The sequence below is a fragment of the Liolophura sinensis genome, chromosome 3 (assembly GCF_032854445.1).
Source record: "Liolophura sinensis isolate JHLJ2023 chromosome 3, CUHK_Ljap_v2, whole genome shotgun sequence".
NCBI classification, from domain to species: domain Eukaryota; kingdom Metazoa; phylum Mollusca; class Polyplacophora; order Chitonida; family Chitonidae; genus Liolophura; species Liolophura sinensis.
The window spans coordinates 20258839-20274703 of record NC_088297.1 but is presented as its reverse complement, the minus strand read 5'-3'; the positions used below and the strand labels follow the sequence as shown (position 1 = coordinate 20274703).

The following is a 15865-nucleotide window of genomic DNA, read 5'->3' as shown; positions in this document are numbered from 1 at the left end:
ATGTGCAAAATTGCACCGAAATTTGCCCTTTCATATGCGAAAAAAGTTGAGGAATTAGGGTAAGTACATTCTAGCTGTCCTTTCTTTTTATACGGCAAGGAATTAAGGTGTTTCAGTTGAGAGTCAGCAACTCTATTCACTGGGATATACAGTGCATGTAAATCATCTCAAATTTTGCCACAAAGAGTTTAATTGTACTTGGTAATTAATGTCCTCAAATATTAGTGTTACCGTAATTCCTCAGCCTTTTCGCATATGACAGAGAAACATTCAATGCAATTTTTGCACATTTTACCTTTGATTTTGGAGACATTGGTTGGGTTGGCCAATTTTAGGGCTTCACAAAAAGTTTAATTTTATCAGTCTACACATAACAATGCCTTCAAAACATTCTTGAATATACACCTTTCAAATATACGATACTGTTAAAGAATTACAGTAGTTGTGAATTATTTTCTCCACTTTCCAAAACATTTTTCCTCAAAACACTGTTGAGAATCAATAGAACTTTCAGAATAATGCAAAATGCACAACTTTATCAGAGGCAAAATTTTAGATCATATACTCTGCATTGTAAACAGACAAACAATGCTCACAACAAAAATCACACAAATCTGCATATTTAAGAGAAGATTTTTAATAAGCTCAGTTCTGTACAATGATCAGTTCTGTTTGTATAAAAACATAATGTACACCTTTAAACAAGACTTGGACATTTCATTTATAATCAGTATTTTTTTTATATCCATAAATTTACATGTATACATATTATACAGGACAGGTAACATGGATAGTGAAAAGCGAGAGTATATAATGATGGAAACAGTATGTGAACTGTTCAGGTTAGGGGTCATGTATAAATAACAATAAATGATATGCTCACATGCACCAAAACAATTTTCCATTTCGCAGAAGAAAAAAAAAATTAAATTCAATCACACCGATTCATTCTCTTTAAAATGAAGGGCATAAATTTATATTTATATACAGTGAGTTTGTCATTCACAGATGATTTCTTTATGATAACATGCAAACATTTTCAGGGAAAATCTAATATTTGTGGTAAATACAAACGCATTATGTATGGACTTTGGGATAAACAAGAATGCATCAGTCAATAATGCAACATTTCACCAAAAACATTTTGGCAAATGAAAAAACAAATTGTTTCTAAAGCAATTGTAATTTTAAAAACTAAAATCCTACCGTTGTGACAACTTTTTTTTTTTGACATCTTCTTAATTTAATTAATTTAAATAACCTTCTATGCTTAGTTTCACAATTACTATGTAGGTAAATTTACCTGAATAACCCTGCTCAGCATGTCCATGATTGTGGCACCCCTTTGTGACGGGTATCCCACATGCCTGTGTGCATTTTGTAACACAGCTTTTCACATGTGTCTTATCATAATAAACTGTATTACAGTTAAAGAATACCTGAAACAGAACACAGGCTGTGGTTTTCAAATTTTGAGGCATTCTTTACATCTCTTAATAACACCTTTTTCAAGCAGATTTTTTATCACTGGTTTGAAATTCGTGGAAATTTCATCGATGGTTATTTTGGAAATGCTGGACTAGCTGAACACTCCTTCCCCGTACACCCAAAGAACAAATCTTTAACTTAGCTTGTTTGGATTCTTAAAGGTGGAGAAAACATAAAAATGACAAAGTTCAGATGAAAAAGTACAAAAAGTTATTCCTAAATGTGGTCTTCAATATTTTTTTCCGATTTTTCCTTAAGGAGAAAGAGACACTTGAAAATAATTTTTGTATGGTGGGTATTTGGGAGCACCTTTTAGTATTTATAGTCTTTGTTTCATAATGTCATAAATGAGTAGGTAAAACAGGTTTAAGAAATATTTTTGCACTAGAATTTGTTCTTTTCAGCTAACAAATGTATTAAACCTCAATTTGGATCATATTTATATTTTTAATATGTTCATAAATAATATCATATTTTAGGTTAAATGCATATGTTTTGATATAAACAACAAATTTAGATTCAAACAAATTTATTAGACAAGCATCACATTCTTATTTAGAACATTATTGCGCAACAACGATAAATACCAAAAGTTGGTCCCACATACCCACCATACAAAAAGTTTCAAATACCCTTTTCTCTAGAAAAAAAATCCAAATAATATATTAATGATCATATTTGCATACGTTTTGACACTCTTTCATCAGGTTTTGGCATCATTTTTATGTTTTCTTCTCCTTTAAATGTAAGGTCTAAACAGTATAAAAGAAATAAAAAGCAAACATTTCATGTATCCCTTAACATGTTTACATTTGTACTAAGTAAATTTCCAGGTCACTGAAATAAGAAGCCAGAAGATCAGTGTATGCAAATTTTTTTTTCTTCTGCATTTATCTTGTCTTTAACCCTGGCACCAAGAGCTTTATACCATACTCAGGGATATTTCATTCATACGACGATTTCATTCATGTATGACAGGGGAGGAAGCCATCATGAGCTGGACTTGAACTCACAGCGACTGCATTGGTGACATACTCCTGGGTTCACTAGAATGCTCACCCTATGCCACAGAAGCCACCCAGGCGCCATGGAGTCCGATGAGTTTTTGTTTTCTCAAACACTATTTGATATCACCAGGATTTACGTCTGCAAGAGGAAATCATGCTACAAGTACAACGCCAGAAATGCTTATCACTAGAAACTCGTACCAATCCTTAAAAACAATGGAATTGTCGACACTAGAATTCACATTCTACCAATGTGAATGCCGAGTTTATCTCTTACCAAAATCTAAGAAAACACTATGCAGTGTTCACGCATAGTAATGTTTTTATTATCATTATTTCTTCTTCCATGCTAAATTTATTTTAGGACTGCTTTTTGGTAATTCCCAAGAAAGCTGCTTCCTAAGATATCCAAGAATTTGAAAACTGTTCTCCAGTCTGCAGGCCCATACATAGTAACTGGTACTTCTAAAAAAAAGAAGCAATAAATACTTACAGACTGCCTATTTATAGAATTCAAAATTTTGGCAACATAATGGATTGATTAATTACTATAAACACCATTTTCTCCAAGAAATAATGTTTGTCTTTTAAAAATTTTAACAATTTATGCCCAATAATAATTTGGTTTATTGTTCTAAATGTATAATGCAAAGTTCTACATCATGCATTATAAAAAAACAAAAATGAAAATTAAGGCGGACATATTACTCAATAATAATATAAAAAGCTGTGGCAGACAAATTTTATGTGCAACTTGAGTGGAATCAAAAGCATAATTTTAAGACAAATTTTTACATGGATAGAGCAATAATCAGCGTTTTGAAATGATGTGACACTTAAAATTTTTAGCACCATAATAAATTTTGACAGGATAGAAATTTGTTAAAACACAGATTTCCACCAATCAGAGGGAAAAAAGGTCAGCTTGTGATATAGTGACCTCTGAACTTGTAACCTTTGACCCTAAGTAATGAGAAGCACAACCTTCACTGTTGAAATCAAACAGTATGTGAACAACTAGCTTGCACAGCAAATTTCCATATTATATACAAGTACATGTACACATACAAAGGTTGGCCAAATTTGTCAAAATTTGTACTTTCTGTTTGACGTTTCGGTTTGAAATTGAACCATGACTTCATCCTTACGTATAGATGCTGTTGCAAAACAACTGACCATACAAACGTCTCATTCCAATTATACATCCTCAAGAAATTTTGAGCCGTCTTTACTGCAAATTATCACTGAATTTTATGCCCAAAACTAACCTTTGTAACATTTTATGCATTCAAGTCATGTCTCTATCTCCTGCTGCATAAAAAAGGATTAAATTATGACAAATAACAAATTTATAACCTGATGACTATACTGGTGAATAGATTGTGCCTCTCCACTTAGTGGAGAACAGAATGTTGGATTTCCTCCAGGGGCAGATAACTGGCCATATTTTTATGAATTGGTATTTTGTCTTGTGACCTCTGTTTTCTCTACTGCAGGCACATTCATCTATAGGAACAGAGTAAATTAATGGTAAATTTCCGGATTTTACAGAAACCCCATTAATTTCAAGATGAGAAATTTACATGGCAAGTATTTTTATGCTGTTATACTGGTAGGCCTATTAAACTGAGCACAGACTAAATGCTCTAGCCAAATAATCAGAATTTAGGCTCTAAGCTTTCTGTACTTTACCCAGTTATTATAAAGCACCACATAGGCTGAGCGTTGTCAATGGTTACTAGGCCACTACAGGCATGCCTTCTGCAAGTTTCTAACATTCCACAAGCTTAAATCTACACAATAGGCACAGCTACAGCATGAGGCTGAAAATATGGTGACCAGCCAACCACAATGCCCTATGCTTTACAATGCCATTCCACTGACTTACTGTCTGTTCACTACTATCATACCAGTACTGCTTTACAGTGTATTACCATCAAAAATTCTCGTCAAACAGGAGCTTCCCATGGTCATCACTGAACATACACTGTTCACTCAGAATCAGAATATTTGACTTGTGTCATAACTAGTCAAGATTAGCAGACAACATTTGATGCTTTGGCTTAACTGTGCCCAAAATGTACACAGACAAAGCAAATCAGCTCCATCTAAGAGGGAGTCCTATCAAGGGATGCAACTCTGGAAGACACTTGTACTGATGAAATTTATAAGACACTTCCTGCTATTTTCTGTAATGGTCTCAAATGATGGTGTTTCTTACAGCTGGGATCTGGCAGTTCCATGCTTTGTTTCCATCCCAGGAAGAGACTATGCTTTGCTGATTTTAGATTAACTTCTGCTTTACAATTATGTAAGAATTGTATATGTATATATTTATATGTGAGCATATTATGCGGTACTTATGGAAATATGGCTCCTAAACAGATAAAAAAAAAAAAAAAAGAAAACAACAAAAAGCACAGGTGTCGACAAATAAGATCTGACCTGTGAAACTTAATATTCAAACATCACTCGTCTCTGATCATTTAAAATTTAATATATTCACACATTAAGGCTTTGGCAGTGACCAATTCTTTTGTGAGTACTCATTAATCTACCTGACTTAAAAACCCTGTTCAGAAATGTTCACAGTATGCCACCATGGATGGTTGCCTAGCAACCTGTTTCCTTAGTCACCTAAGAGGCGCATTCATTCATGGTATTCGATTTACTGGCTAATTTTCAGGTAATTCATCACAACAAGGATAGTCCATTGGATAAATGAAACAAAAAAAAATGTAAAGCACAAAAAGCTTTACAGCAGGCTTTTTCACCTTAAAATGTCTACAGCTCCCGGTTACTTTCTAGTGGAGATTATGATTCATCTTTGGAAATTTGTGGTGATGAAATTTTCATCATGATGATTGACAGTTCAAGGTCACTCAGGGTCATCATCTACAGGAGTCTGATAGGCTACATGATGTTCACTTCCTCTATTTTACGATAGTGTTTACGAACAATGGACACAGGGTCTTTGAACAGCATGGGGTCAAGGCGCATGGAAGTCCGAACTAATGGCATGTACCCAAAAATGGTGGCGAACGTGTTGACACAGACTTGGCGCTGAGAAAAGTGATCTGCATCCAACCAGCTGGACGGACGCGTGTTGCCGGGCAACATGGCTTCCTTGAAGGACTTTCTCTGAGTCACTTTGATTGGTGGTAGTTTGGTCACATGACTGACTAGAAAGTTCATCAGGATATCTTCACAGTTCTGGGACTGGTCCACAGTCTTGCGGAGCACGGAGCTCAGGTGATAGGTGTAGAGGAAATTATAATACCTGTATAACAGAGAAGGTCACAGGTAAGACACGGCAACAACCAAATCAACTCTGCTATAGGTGTTCACAAAACTCCCCTATCCCACACATTCCCTCACACACCTGACATATTAACAGGTAATATGCTAAAAATCAACAAAATATTCTGTGCAGTGCAGATGATCTGCTCACTGTTTAACACTCAAACCCCAAAAAAGTTGCTAGCTATTGTAACTGACCTAAAATATCGCCATAAAAGTGAACTTCCAGAGGCCAATAAAGTTTGTAATCAAATGCTACTTTTGGTATTAACAGTTACACCCTTTCCCTTTTCAGTAGGGAATCAATCTACCTTCCCAACAGATCTCAAAACACCTTACTGCAGACATTAGAACTGTTGGAATAAGGTAAAATGTGCAACTTAATCACGGGTGAAATTCTAGGTCAGTCAGCATTCATTAGGTCATTTGATTCTAGGTCTGACTTTGGCAAGAGCTAAATCTGCTAAAAATGAAAAACAGTGGCCATATTCCTGATACATCAATCACATCATGACAATAGTAGTACCTGTAAGACGGTCCGGTGTCTACCAAATTTAAACACTCTGACTTCACTTAGTTTTTGAAATATCTTGCTCATTAGACATGTTAGATTAACTTGCTCACAGTCACAAGATTACACAAAACACTCTCACAGCCACAACAGTAAAGGGTGCATAATTTAATAATAGTAACTGATATCAAATTGTCATTAAATACCTTGCACCTTCTAAAAACTCAAGTCAGGGCTAAGCTGACTTAGTTTCATTTATTTGACGAAGCAAGTACTCAGGCAACAGCTGGATGCCCACCAAAAGTAATCTCCCCTTCATTGCGAGCAAATCTCTAGGTGCCAGGTGGCAATTAGAATTAATCTATTAGCCTTCTCATGAACTGAACAGGTCTTAATCAGTCCACCATTTTAATTTAAGACAATGCCTACTTGATCAGCTGTGACTAGAGATACCACTAGGCTGGGTACGATATCTGCCCAAGGAAACAATGGTAATCAATGGATTTACCTGTGTGTACGTGCATATATTATTTGATCATTACATTTGATTTGTGCATCTTTTAAACGGGGTCTTCATATGACGATTTTTCAGGTAACAACTCACGGCCAAAATAGTTGATATTTAATATCAAGTTCAGGCTTTTAACTTGACAATTCAGGGGTCATCTTTGTGATAACCTGGGCACAATTTGAGGCCATCATGCATAACTTCCAATGAAAAAAATGCTTCAGTGGTTGAAAAGGTTGAAGATTTACAGTATTTACTTTAATACCACCATACACAATGGCAGTCAGTTTTATGGGTGGATGGAAAAGGAGTGTGAGGAGTAAACCACAGGCATTTGGTAAGTTACTGGCGAACTTTCCCACTTGTGACATACCACTGTGAATAATTTGTCGATGTAACACAAGCGGTCTTTAACCAATGTTAGACAAATGACCAAACGTGTGTCGCTGAACACTTACTGCCACCTTGGCCCACAGGCAGAGAGAGAGAGAGAGAAGGGCCTCCTTCCTGCACAGACATTTTCTCTACCGACACTTTTTACAATAAAGTTTTCTTTCCATATGGAGTCACTTACCTATGATAAAAGGCTGCACCAGTTAGAACCATTGAATATTCATTGGTCCACTTTGACCCATAACTCCACCTATCTCGTGCTTCATCCCAATAGTGACTGCGGGCGGGATATCCCACAATCCTCTCTGGAAATTCACACCAAACCACGAAGGCAAAATCCACCTGTAATTTGAAGGAAGAATTGTGAAGATGTTACTAACTGAGCACATAAAATATAACAAAAGCAAAACACGCTTGATTTCTGTGATGCTGTCAACACAACAGCACCAAATTTTCAAGAAAGATATCTTATGATAATAAAATACACAAGTGTAAAATTTATCCTTAACATTTAACATTTCTGACAAAATACCATGGTAAAATCATCAAGCTATGACCACTCCTGAAATTTTCACTGAAGACTCACATATTAACCTTGTCCAAGCAGATCAATTATCTCATCATGATCAGTAACCACTCAGAACAGTTTTAAACCTTACAACCAAAAATCATTAAAAACTTTCCAATGAACCAAATGTTAAACCGCCACCGTTAAATCATCACTCAGATCTTAAAGTCACCCGAGACACATATACATGTGGCCATAATTACCTCATCTGTATTGAGGAGGGCATCCTCATCCAGACTTAAGATGGCGTCGGTTTGGATTTCCTCATGTGGGTAAAAACGGGAGCTGATTGTCTGAAAACAAATCAGACCCGTGGGAAAAATCTTTCAAAATGTACAATACGATTTCAGATTGTGGGAAAGCAATTATTTTCACATGGCGGGGAAGATATCTTACATTGAGGGAAAACCTTTCATATTCTCAGCAAATACAAATCACAGCTACAGATACAAAATGATAATCACCAATAGCTTGATACCAATCTAATAACATCACATGAATTATGGTCTGTCTAATGCCACGTGGATCACAGCTTGATTGATGACTTATTTCCTGGTAATGAACTAGAAGGCACAAAAACTAATCTGAAATGTTCCAGACTGAAATGAGCCTGTTTTGAGCCCAGGTCTTCTGCTTACTGTTTCAATAATGTTATAATTACACGAAGCAGAGACAATCTTACTTGCAAAATTTTCATTTTAAGTTTTAAAATACATGCAATGTAAATTGCCATGACAAAGATGAAAATTTAAGTATTTATGGTAAAACTTAAGATCAGAATAAAAATATACAAAGGTATGATGATCCCAGGGCCAGGCCGTATTTACCCAGTTTAATCTGACACGTTCATACATGTATACAGAGTCAACGAAGCAGTTCACGCATGTTTGCTGTGGGCATGCCCACTGTATCCTACTTGCAAGCCACAGCAGCGTTACCACACCAGAGCCAGTTTTCGAGTTTAGTCTCCTCTGAAGTTCTCTAATTAGGGCAATAACACACTACCCCGATCTGATTCAATTTATTCTTCTAGCTTCTTCCAACTGAAATTTTTATTTTCACTAGAAAGGTTACAAGTAGGTGTAGACTGTCATAACAAAGATGGAAATACATGTCAGGTCAGGAACAGATGGCAAACAGTGGGTCAGGAACGGATGGCAAACAGTGGGTCAGGAACGGATGGCACACAGTGGGTCAGATTAACTAATGTAAATCCTCTAATTCACAGAGGAGATATTTCATGTACTGGTAGTTATGCCGAGAGCCAAAAATTATAATTCTCTTTTTTGGAAAGTAAAAATACCCTAATTCTTCAACCTTTCCGAACATGAAAGAGCAATTTCGAGTGCAACTTCGGCACATTTTTAATTTGATTTTGGATGGGGCCTCCATGGCCTCCATGGTTAGCATGCTAGCACGGTGCAATGATCCAGGAGCCTCCCACCAATATGCTTGCTGTGAGTTCAGGTCTAGTCCATGCTGGTTTCCTCTCCAGCTGTAGTTGGGAAGGTCTTGCGGCAACCTCGTTTCCTCCCACCATAATGCTGGCCGCCATCATATAAGTGATACGGTGTATTTTAGTACGGTGTAAAACACCATTCAAATAAATAAATAAATTTTAGAGATAATGCTACATTGGATGGAGTGGCCAATTTCATGGTTTCATAAAAAGTATAATTTTATCAGACAACATTGCATAATGCCTTCAGAATATGCTTGCATAAACACCTTGCAAACATGTGAAAAGGTTAGAATTACAGTATGTGGTTGATCATTAAATGTCCTAACCTTGTGAGAAAATAAAAACCTTGTATTCCTGTTACTATCAGATGTAACATGAATATTAGCCCAAAAGGAGCAGAGATGTCCCTAAAATTACAAGAACTACAGCAAGTCTTATCACATGTTCCAAAGTAGCCTACATGTACACTTATAAACAGCAATAAACAGATCTGTTTCTAACAAAGTTTGATGCAAGCATGCTCAATGCAACCTATGCAAGCCACAGCAACGTAATTAAACTAGAGCCTGTCTTGGGTTTAATCTCGCCTGAAGTTCCCTGATTAACGTAATGTCACACAACCCTCATCTGATTCACTTTCTTTACTCACTTCCGACCAATCGAGATTGGGAAGCTGTTGCACACAGGCATGATGTAAACACGCTTGACGTAACCTGCATGAAGGAGCGCCAGTCCGCTACACAAGTAGGCTTTGCTACCTCATTGTAAATGTAAAGTGTAACAGCCACCTACTGATTAACAGCAATTTTCTGTTCCTACATCAGCTCTAATTTGACACAGGCAGCTGACATTAAAGTCAGTACCGGTACTTGGGGTTTTTTTTGCTCTTCTATTTTACACCCCATTATTTATTCAACACTCCAACAGCCAGCCTATGTTGAGCATTTTCTGCCAATTACAGATCAAGCTCCGCAATCAAGTGGTAGTGGAATGAATAATGTACATAAATTTGCTTACAATTTAAATTCGTTTTTTAGTTACCAGGATCAGGCTTCATTTTCAGTGACATCATCCTTAGAATTTAACTTGAATTTAGGTCTAATACAATGCTAAGAATTCAACTTCTTTAGTCACACTTAGTTTTCAGTGAGACCATGCATGCAGAACCTTTACAGGTGTAATGTCATTTTCAGTCGTATCAAGCTCAGAATTTAACGTTTTCTTTCACATCAATTACCATTGCTTTCAATCAACTTAATTTTCAGAATATAACAGGGTAGAATGCACTAACTACTTCTTCCAGCCTTCATGGAAATTTCCCTTTGGGACAGTGGCAAAAGTTCAGACTACATGTGCAGTCCCAAAGGCAGCAGGTTCAAATCCCAGCAGGGTCGCCTGATCACATTAGAGGCCAATGCCACTCTCAAACTACAGGGCAGATTTCCAGACTCACTAATCTTGCAGCCCTCATTTCTCCACCAGGGGTCTACGGTCTACGTTAATTCTCCAGTCCACAGAGGCAGCTAGCTCATTATTGATTGGCTCAGCTGAGCAAACGGAGCTGTGAGCGGGCTATCAATGGGCAACTCGACCACAGATAATCTGTCCGATCAGCAGCCAATTGTACAAACATGCCACGATCAATGCCACTAGCCAAACTGACATGCTTACACTTTAAATGTAAAATCAACTCTTAAAGCCCTTGATACATACACGTAATATCAGGATAATAATTTAAAATGTTTGACCTTATAGACGCTGCACTGCTGATATTTGGCCAAAAAGTATTATTCAAGAAAAGCCCAAATAATTACCCTTTCAAAAATTATTAGCCTTGTCTGCATTAACATTTAAAGGCAGTAATGCACTTCCTATAATGTTTAAAGCATATCAAAACTTTCAAGCTTTGGAATCGCGCATGTCAGTTTTGTTTGAGCAACATTTGGAATCTGTGTATAATTATACAGTATATTGCAATTTATGTCGTGTTTGACTTATAGGGAAAAAACCCCCTCAAAATCGAGGTAGGCACCACTAGATAGGCCACTTAAAACTATGCATAATAATACTTACATTTAAAAGAATTGACAGAATTCAAATATTTGATTGCCTTTAACACTCTTAAAAAAAACAAAAAAAACAGATAAATGAAAGTATTTTTATGCATATGAGCTTTCAGTTGCCGGCCTGATAAATCTTACTGTATATTTTAACTTTCTTTTACTTTAAGGCTTTTCAAGGGACACTCCATGATGGGCAAAAATGGCTGATTTGAGCAATTTACTGAACTTTCAGTTTTTCAGTTTCATGAATCTGAGCCCTAAAACTGGTAGGGGGATTTGTAATGTTCAGGTTAAAGTCACATGACAGGGTGACCTCTATTTATCGACAAATCCACTTTTTACAACAAACATCTTATAAGTGAATCGGCAACTAACAAAGGCATCAACCCTGTCTTTATGACTGCCGAGGTGCAGGTTACTAGGGCATCAGCCTTGTCTTTACAACTACCCTGGTTTGGTACCACCTGTATGATTATAGTATGGAAGCTGTTCTAACTTCTTGTTGGCTCGTCCGAAGGCAATGATCGTGGCTTGTTTGTACAACTGGCTACTGATCACAGAGATTATCACTGGTCGAGTGGTTCGTTGATACCCTAATCACCGCTGCGCTAGCCCAGCTGAGCCAGTCAATACAGAGTTAGATGTCTCTGTAGACTGGAGAATTCAGGAGGAGGTCCTGCAAATAAACCTTGGGTAGAGATGATCTAACCTGAATTGACGTCTTGAATCTATGCACAGTAAAAGATAACACTATAAACTATTATTTACTGATGTTGCGGCGACAACATATCGCCTTCAACAGAGTAAGGTGTTAAACAAAAAGAATTCCTATTTATATTGAAGTTTCATACAAAAATGAAGTGAACAAACCAGTATATACAAGTTTCTATGGTGAACACAGTTCACGTTCATGCATCATGAACGTCACTGCCATGATTTTACTCTCTACGCTGTAGTCGTATTTCACCGGTTATGTGTGACTCTTTGCCAACTATCACACTCTGGTCGCTGTTCTGGTTTACTCTTTATGCTGTAGTCATATTTCACCAGTTATGTGTAACCATTTGCCAACTGTCACACCGTCCTCACTGTCATGATTTCACTCTCTATGCTTTAAGTCCTTCATGTTATGAGCAATAATCAAAATTATGGATTAAAAAAAAACTTAATTCAGTGGCAACAAAGAACTAAGATGCACCATTCTGCCATGAGAAGTCTCTGCTATTTATTTTACATCATGATATGTAAACCTTGCTCCCCATCTTCTCACCTTGACATCTTTGCTCTTCACAATGACCGGGACGTTTAAATCTGTTGGCCACTTCTGCTGGGAAGGGGGTGGCACCTCACAATGCCATAAAACAATTATCTGTAAGAAGAACAAAGAGTATTCTTCTTGAAAATTACAGTCTAAAATCACATAACTTGAAATAAGCAAGTATCTAAATATGTTAATTTCATTTACCGGACCCATTGACTTTTTTGTCACCTCCACAAAAGTGTGTCAACTAAGTATGTATATATGTATCTATGTATGTATGTATGTATTTGAAAAAGCAACTGACAAAAACAACTTATGGCATTGTCAAGCAAAGTTGTATCCTTTTCAAAATTTATTTTCACCGAAATCATGGTAATATGCCATCAATACGATTCATTCTTTGACACAATACATAACATTAAAAAAATAACATAACTAAGAAAAAATCATCTTCCACAGGGAAACAAGAAGTCAATCCAGATATCAGCTTGTTTAAACCTGAAGGTGATAATAACACTAAATAATTCAAAGTGTGATCTGTCAGGGCATCAGAGGCACAGATTAAAGCTTTGCACATACATGTACAGTAGTGAGGCGGTGATGTAGCGCCATGGCTGGTGTTTATATGATAAAACACATAGAATCTCAAGGGATGTGTTCCCTCACATCAATCAGCGATTTATAGCACCTTTGGGGTCAGTGATCATCCAAAAAGTTTGTTTTTATTTCAATTCACATTGACTTCCCTGCTCCTGCAATAGCTCAGAATGCAAAAAAAAATACAGGGCAATTTTTTTCACTGGCCATTAGTTAACGGTAAAGAGTGCAGATAATGACAGAATCCCCAAAAAGCTTTCTCCTGATTCACTACCGGAATATAATAAAGCGTGGACGAGCAACTCTCCCAACTCTGTTTATCCTGTAAACTTCACACTGCCTTATCACCTAAAATTAACAAACCAATGACTCCTCAGAAATCCCACTTCTGACACCAAATGCCACCGTGGTATTTTCATTTCATTATTGTCCTTTTGTACCATCTTCTTTGTCAAACAATACCGGTAAAAGGGCATCTGATTTTCAGCAATCACCCCTAGAATTCTAAAAATGGTTTGGTTCATTGTCAAAGTGGATCAAACAGACAATAAATATGCTTGAAGGGCCAATGGCTGTTCCATTACACAAATAGGGGTGGAGATATCAATCTCATTCTAGGAGCTATTTACAGAGGTAGAATGGAAACCCATGTCTCATACACTAGCCTGGCTATGATATTGACTGAATAAACACATAATAATGAGGGTCGAGGGAGAACTCCCAATTTACCCTAGACTTGGAACAAACATGTCTGGGATTCAGACGCTCATGGGGCATGTGCCTTCCACCCCAAAGGTTGCCCTTTATCCCAATGCAACCCACCTTTCCTAAAAAGTGGAACTTGAAGGGACTAAAACTGCAGACAGATATTTGACATCTGACATGTCATGGTAAAATTGGATTCCCTCGATTCAGGGCCTCGATGACTGGTACAATTTCAGAAATTGTCCATTCACAGTTTTGAAACTCACTGTAATCCCTGAAGAGTAACCCTCATGCACCATCAAAGAAAGGAGCAGCGAAATGAGTTTATAATTGGATCTGCAATTTCCTCCCCTTAATGACATCAGATATATCATGTGGTTATGGCTGATCAGATTATTCGCAAATTGTGATCATCGAAACTCAATGAACTGAGTAAACTTCATAACCATGTTGAAACTCATTCATAATTTGTCCCAATTAACTGATCCACCCAATTATACCCATCTCCTAGCAATTAACAATTTTTACCTAGCCATTTTTCAGTCATATAACAACGACCAATCTCCTCGAACGTGAAAAGGCAGGACTGACTGAAATGCTTCAGGTTATATAATTTGTAACATCTGTACAGATAATATATATGTGAACAAGTTGGGGCATCATAGGTACTTCTCTGACCAGTTTTGTTGGTGATGACTATTAAAAAAAATCCTACTACAAAATTTCTGTATAACAGAAAGCAAAACGTACAAGATGTTTTTCAAAGCAAGCTTTTCTAGTGTTTGTCTGAAAATGAGCTGAAGAGATCTGTCCCTTTATTGCATAATTCATACAAAACAAAAATGAAAATCCTTCAGTTGGGTTTGAACTCTGCTTTCTCACCTTATGTACAAAGGCTGATTTTGCCACACTTCGTATCAGCCGGAAGAGCGGGGAAGAAGAGAACATCACAGGCGAAACTGCATAAATAACAGCTGTAAATTTGTTCCCTGGTTGTTTCCCCTGAGCGCGTAAGTAGAATGGGAAAGACTTGAGGGTACTGGCGTACTCCGTAAGCATAAACGGAGCACTAGGCTGGCTGTTCCACAGATTCTGTGTATGAGCCACATGCTTGAATATACGATCCCGAAGAATCTGAAAGCGAAAAAGTTATATCTGACAGGATGTGCAACTGAGTGCCCTACACAAACACATACATATATATATGGCTATTTCAAAACAAAAGTGTGCTTTGCTTAACTGAATGAGTCCTATCCAGAAAATTACGGCAGGTCCAAAAGAATTATCTTTTCTTTTTTTTACTTTTTCAACAAAATTTTAGATTTAAGATGCAAAATGCACTGAAAGTGAACAAAACAGAGATTTTCAAGAGAACAACTCTCTATTTGATGGATAAGTATAAAGTTATATGAAGAAAATATCTTTTGGCATAGCCTAATGTCCATTATCTTCTAACTGAATAATGAATGTAGGCCAGCGATAAATATTCTGCCCTGAGGAAGCCACAATACTCTATACTGGATAGCCAGAAGTGGACGTTTCCATTAATCATATTTATTTCATTTGCTTCTTTTATTATTTATTTCTTGAATTTGAGTGAAATATTCCTGGGTATGGTGTAAAACACCAATTAAATAAATGAATTTTTTGAATTGTGATTTCTGCAGCTATTCTCAAATCCAAAATGGATTTAAACTACAAACATCACAAAGACATGAGGTTATTCTGCAAGCTTGTGAAACTGGAAGTTGTTATTTATGATAATGCATGTTTTGTGAAACTTGAAAACTCAAAATCGTTATTTATGATAATGCATGTTTTGATTAAAAGAATTCGTATAGAGGAAACTTGAAAGAGATAAGAGACTTGATATAGTAAGGAGAAAGACACAGCCTAAAGGAAATTTGAGACAGCTTAAAGGAAACGTTATACATCTATGCGTCAAAACTGCCAAGCCATAAAGCTAAGAGAAAAAGATGACTGGGTAAAGCCAGGAGGAAAA

The 15865-nt window shown here is 36.7% G+C and overlaps 1 protein-coding gene across 1 annotated transcript in view; it reads right to left on the bottom strand.

The window, feature by feature from the left end:
- Positions 1–627: 627 nt before the first annotated feature.
- The window catches only part of LOC135463627 (exostosin-1a-like), a 100908-nt gene continuing 85670 nt past the window's right edge, over positions 628–15865 (bottom strand). Inside the window, exons 4-8 of the mRNA XM_064740968.1 lie at positions 14746–14997; positions 12571–12669; positions 7979–8068; positions 7389–7549; positions 628–5775 (exon numbers count right to left, since the gene is read on the bottom strand). Of these exons, the coding sequence (XP_064597038.1) occupies positions 5409–5775; positions 7389–7549; positions 7979–8068; positions 12571–12669; positions 14746–14997 (969 nt within the window). The 3' untranslated portion in view covers positions 628–5408. The remainder of the gene's footprint in view (positions 5776–7388; positions 7550–7978; positions 8069–12570; positions 12670–14745; positions 14998–15865) is intronic.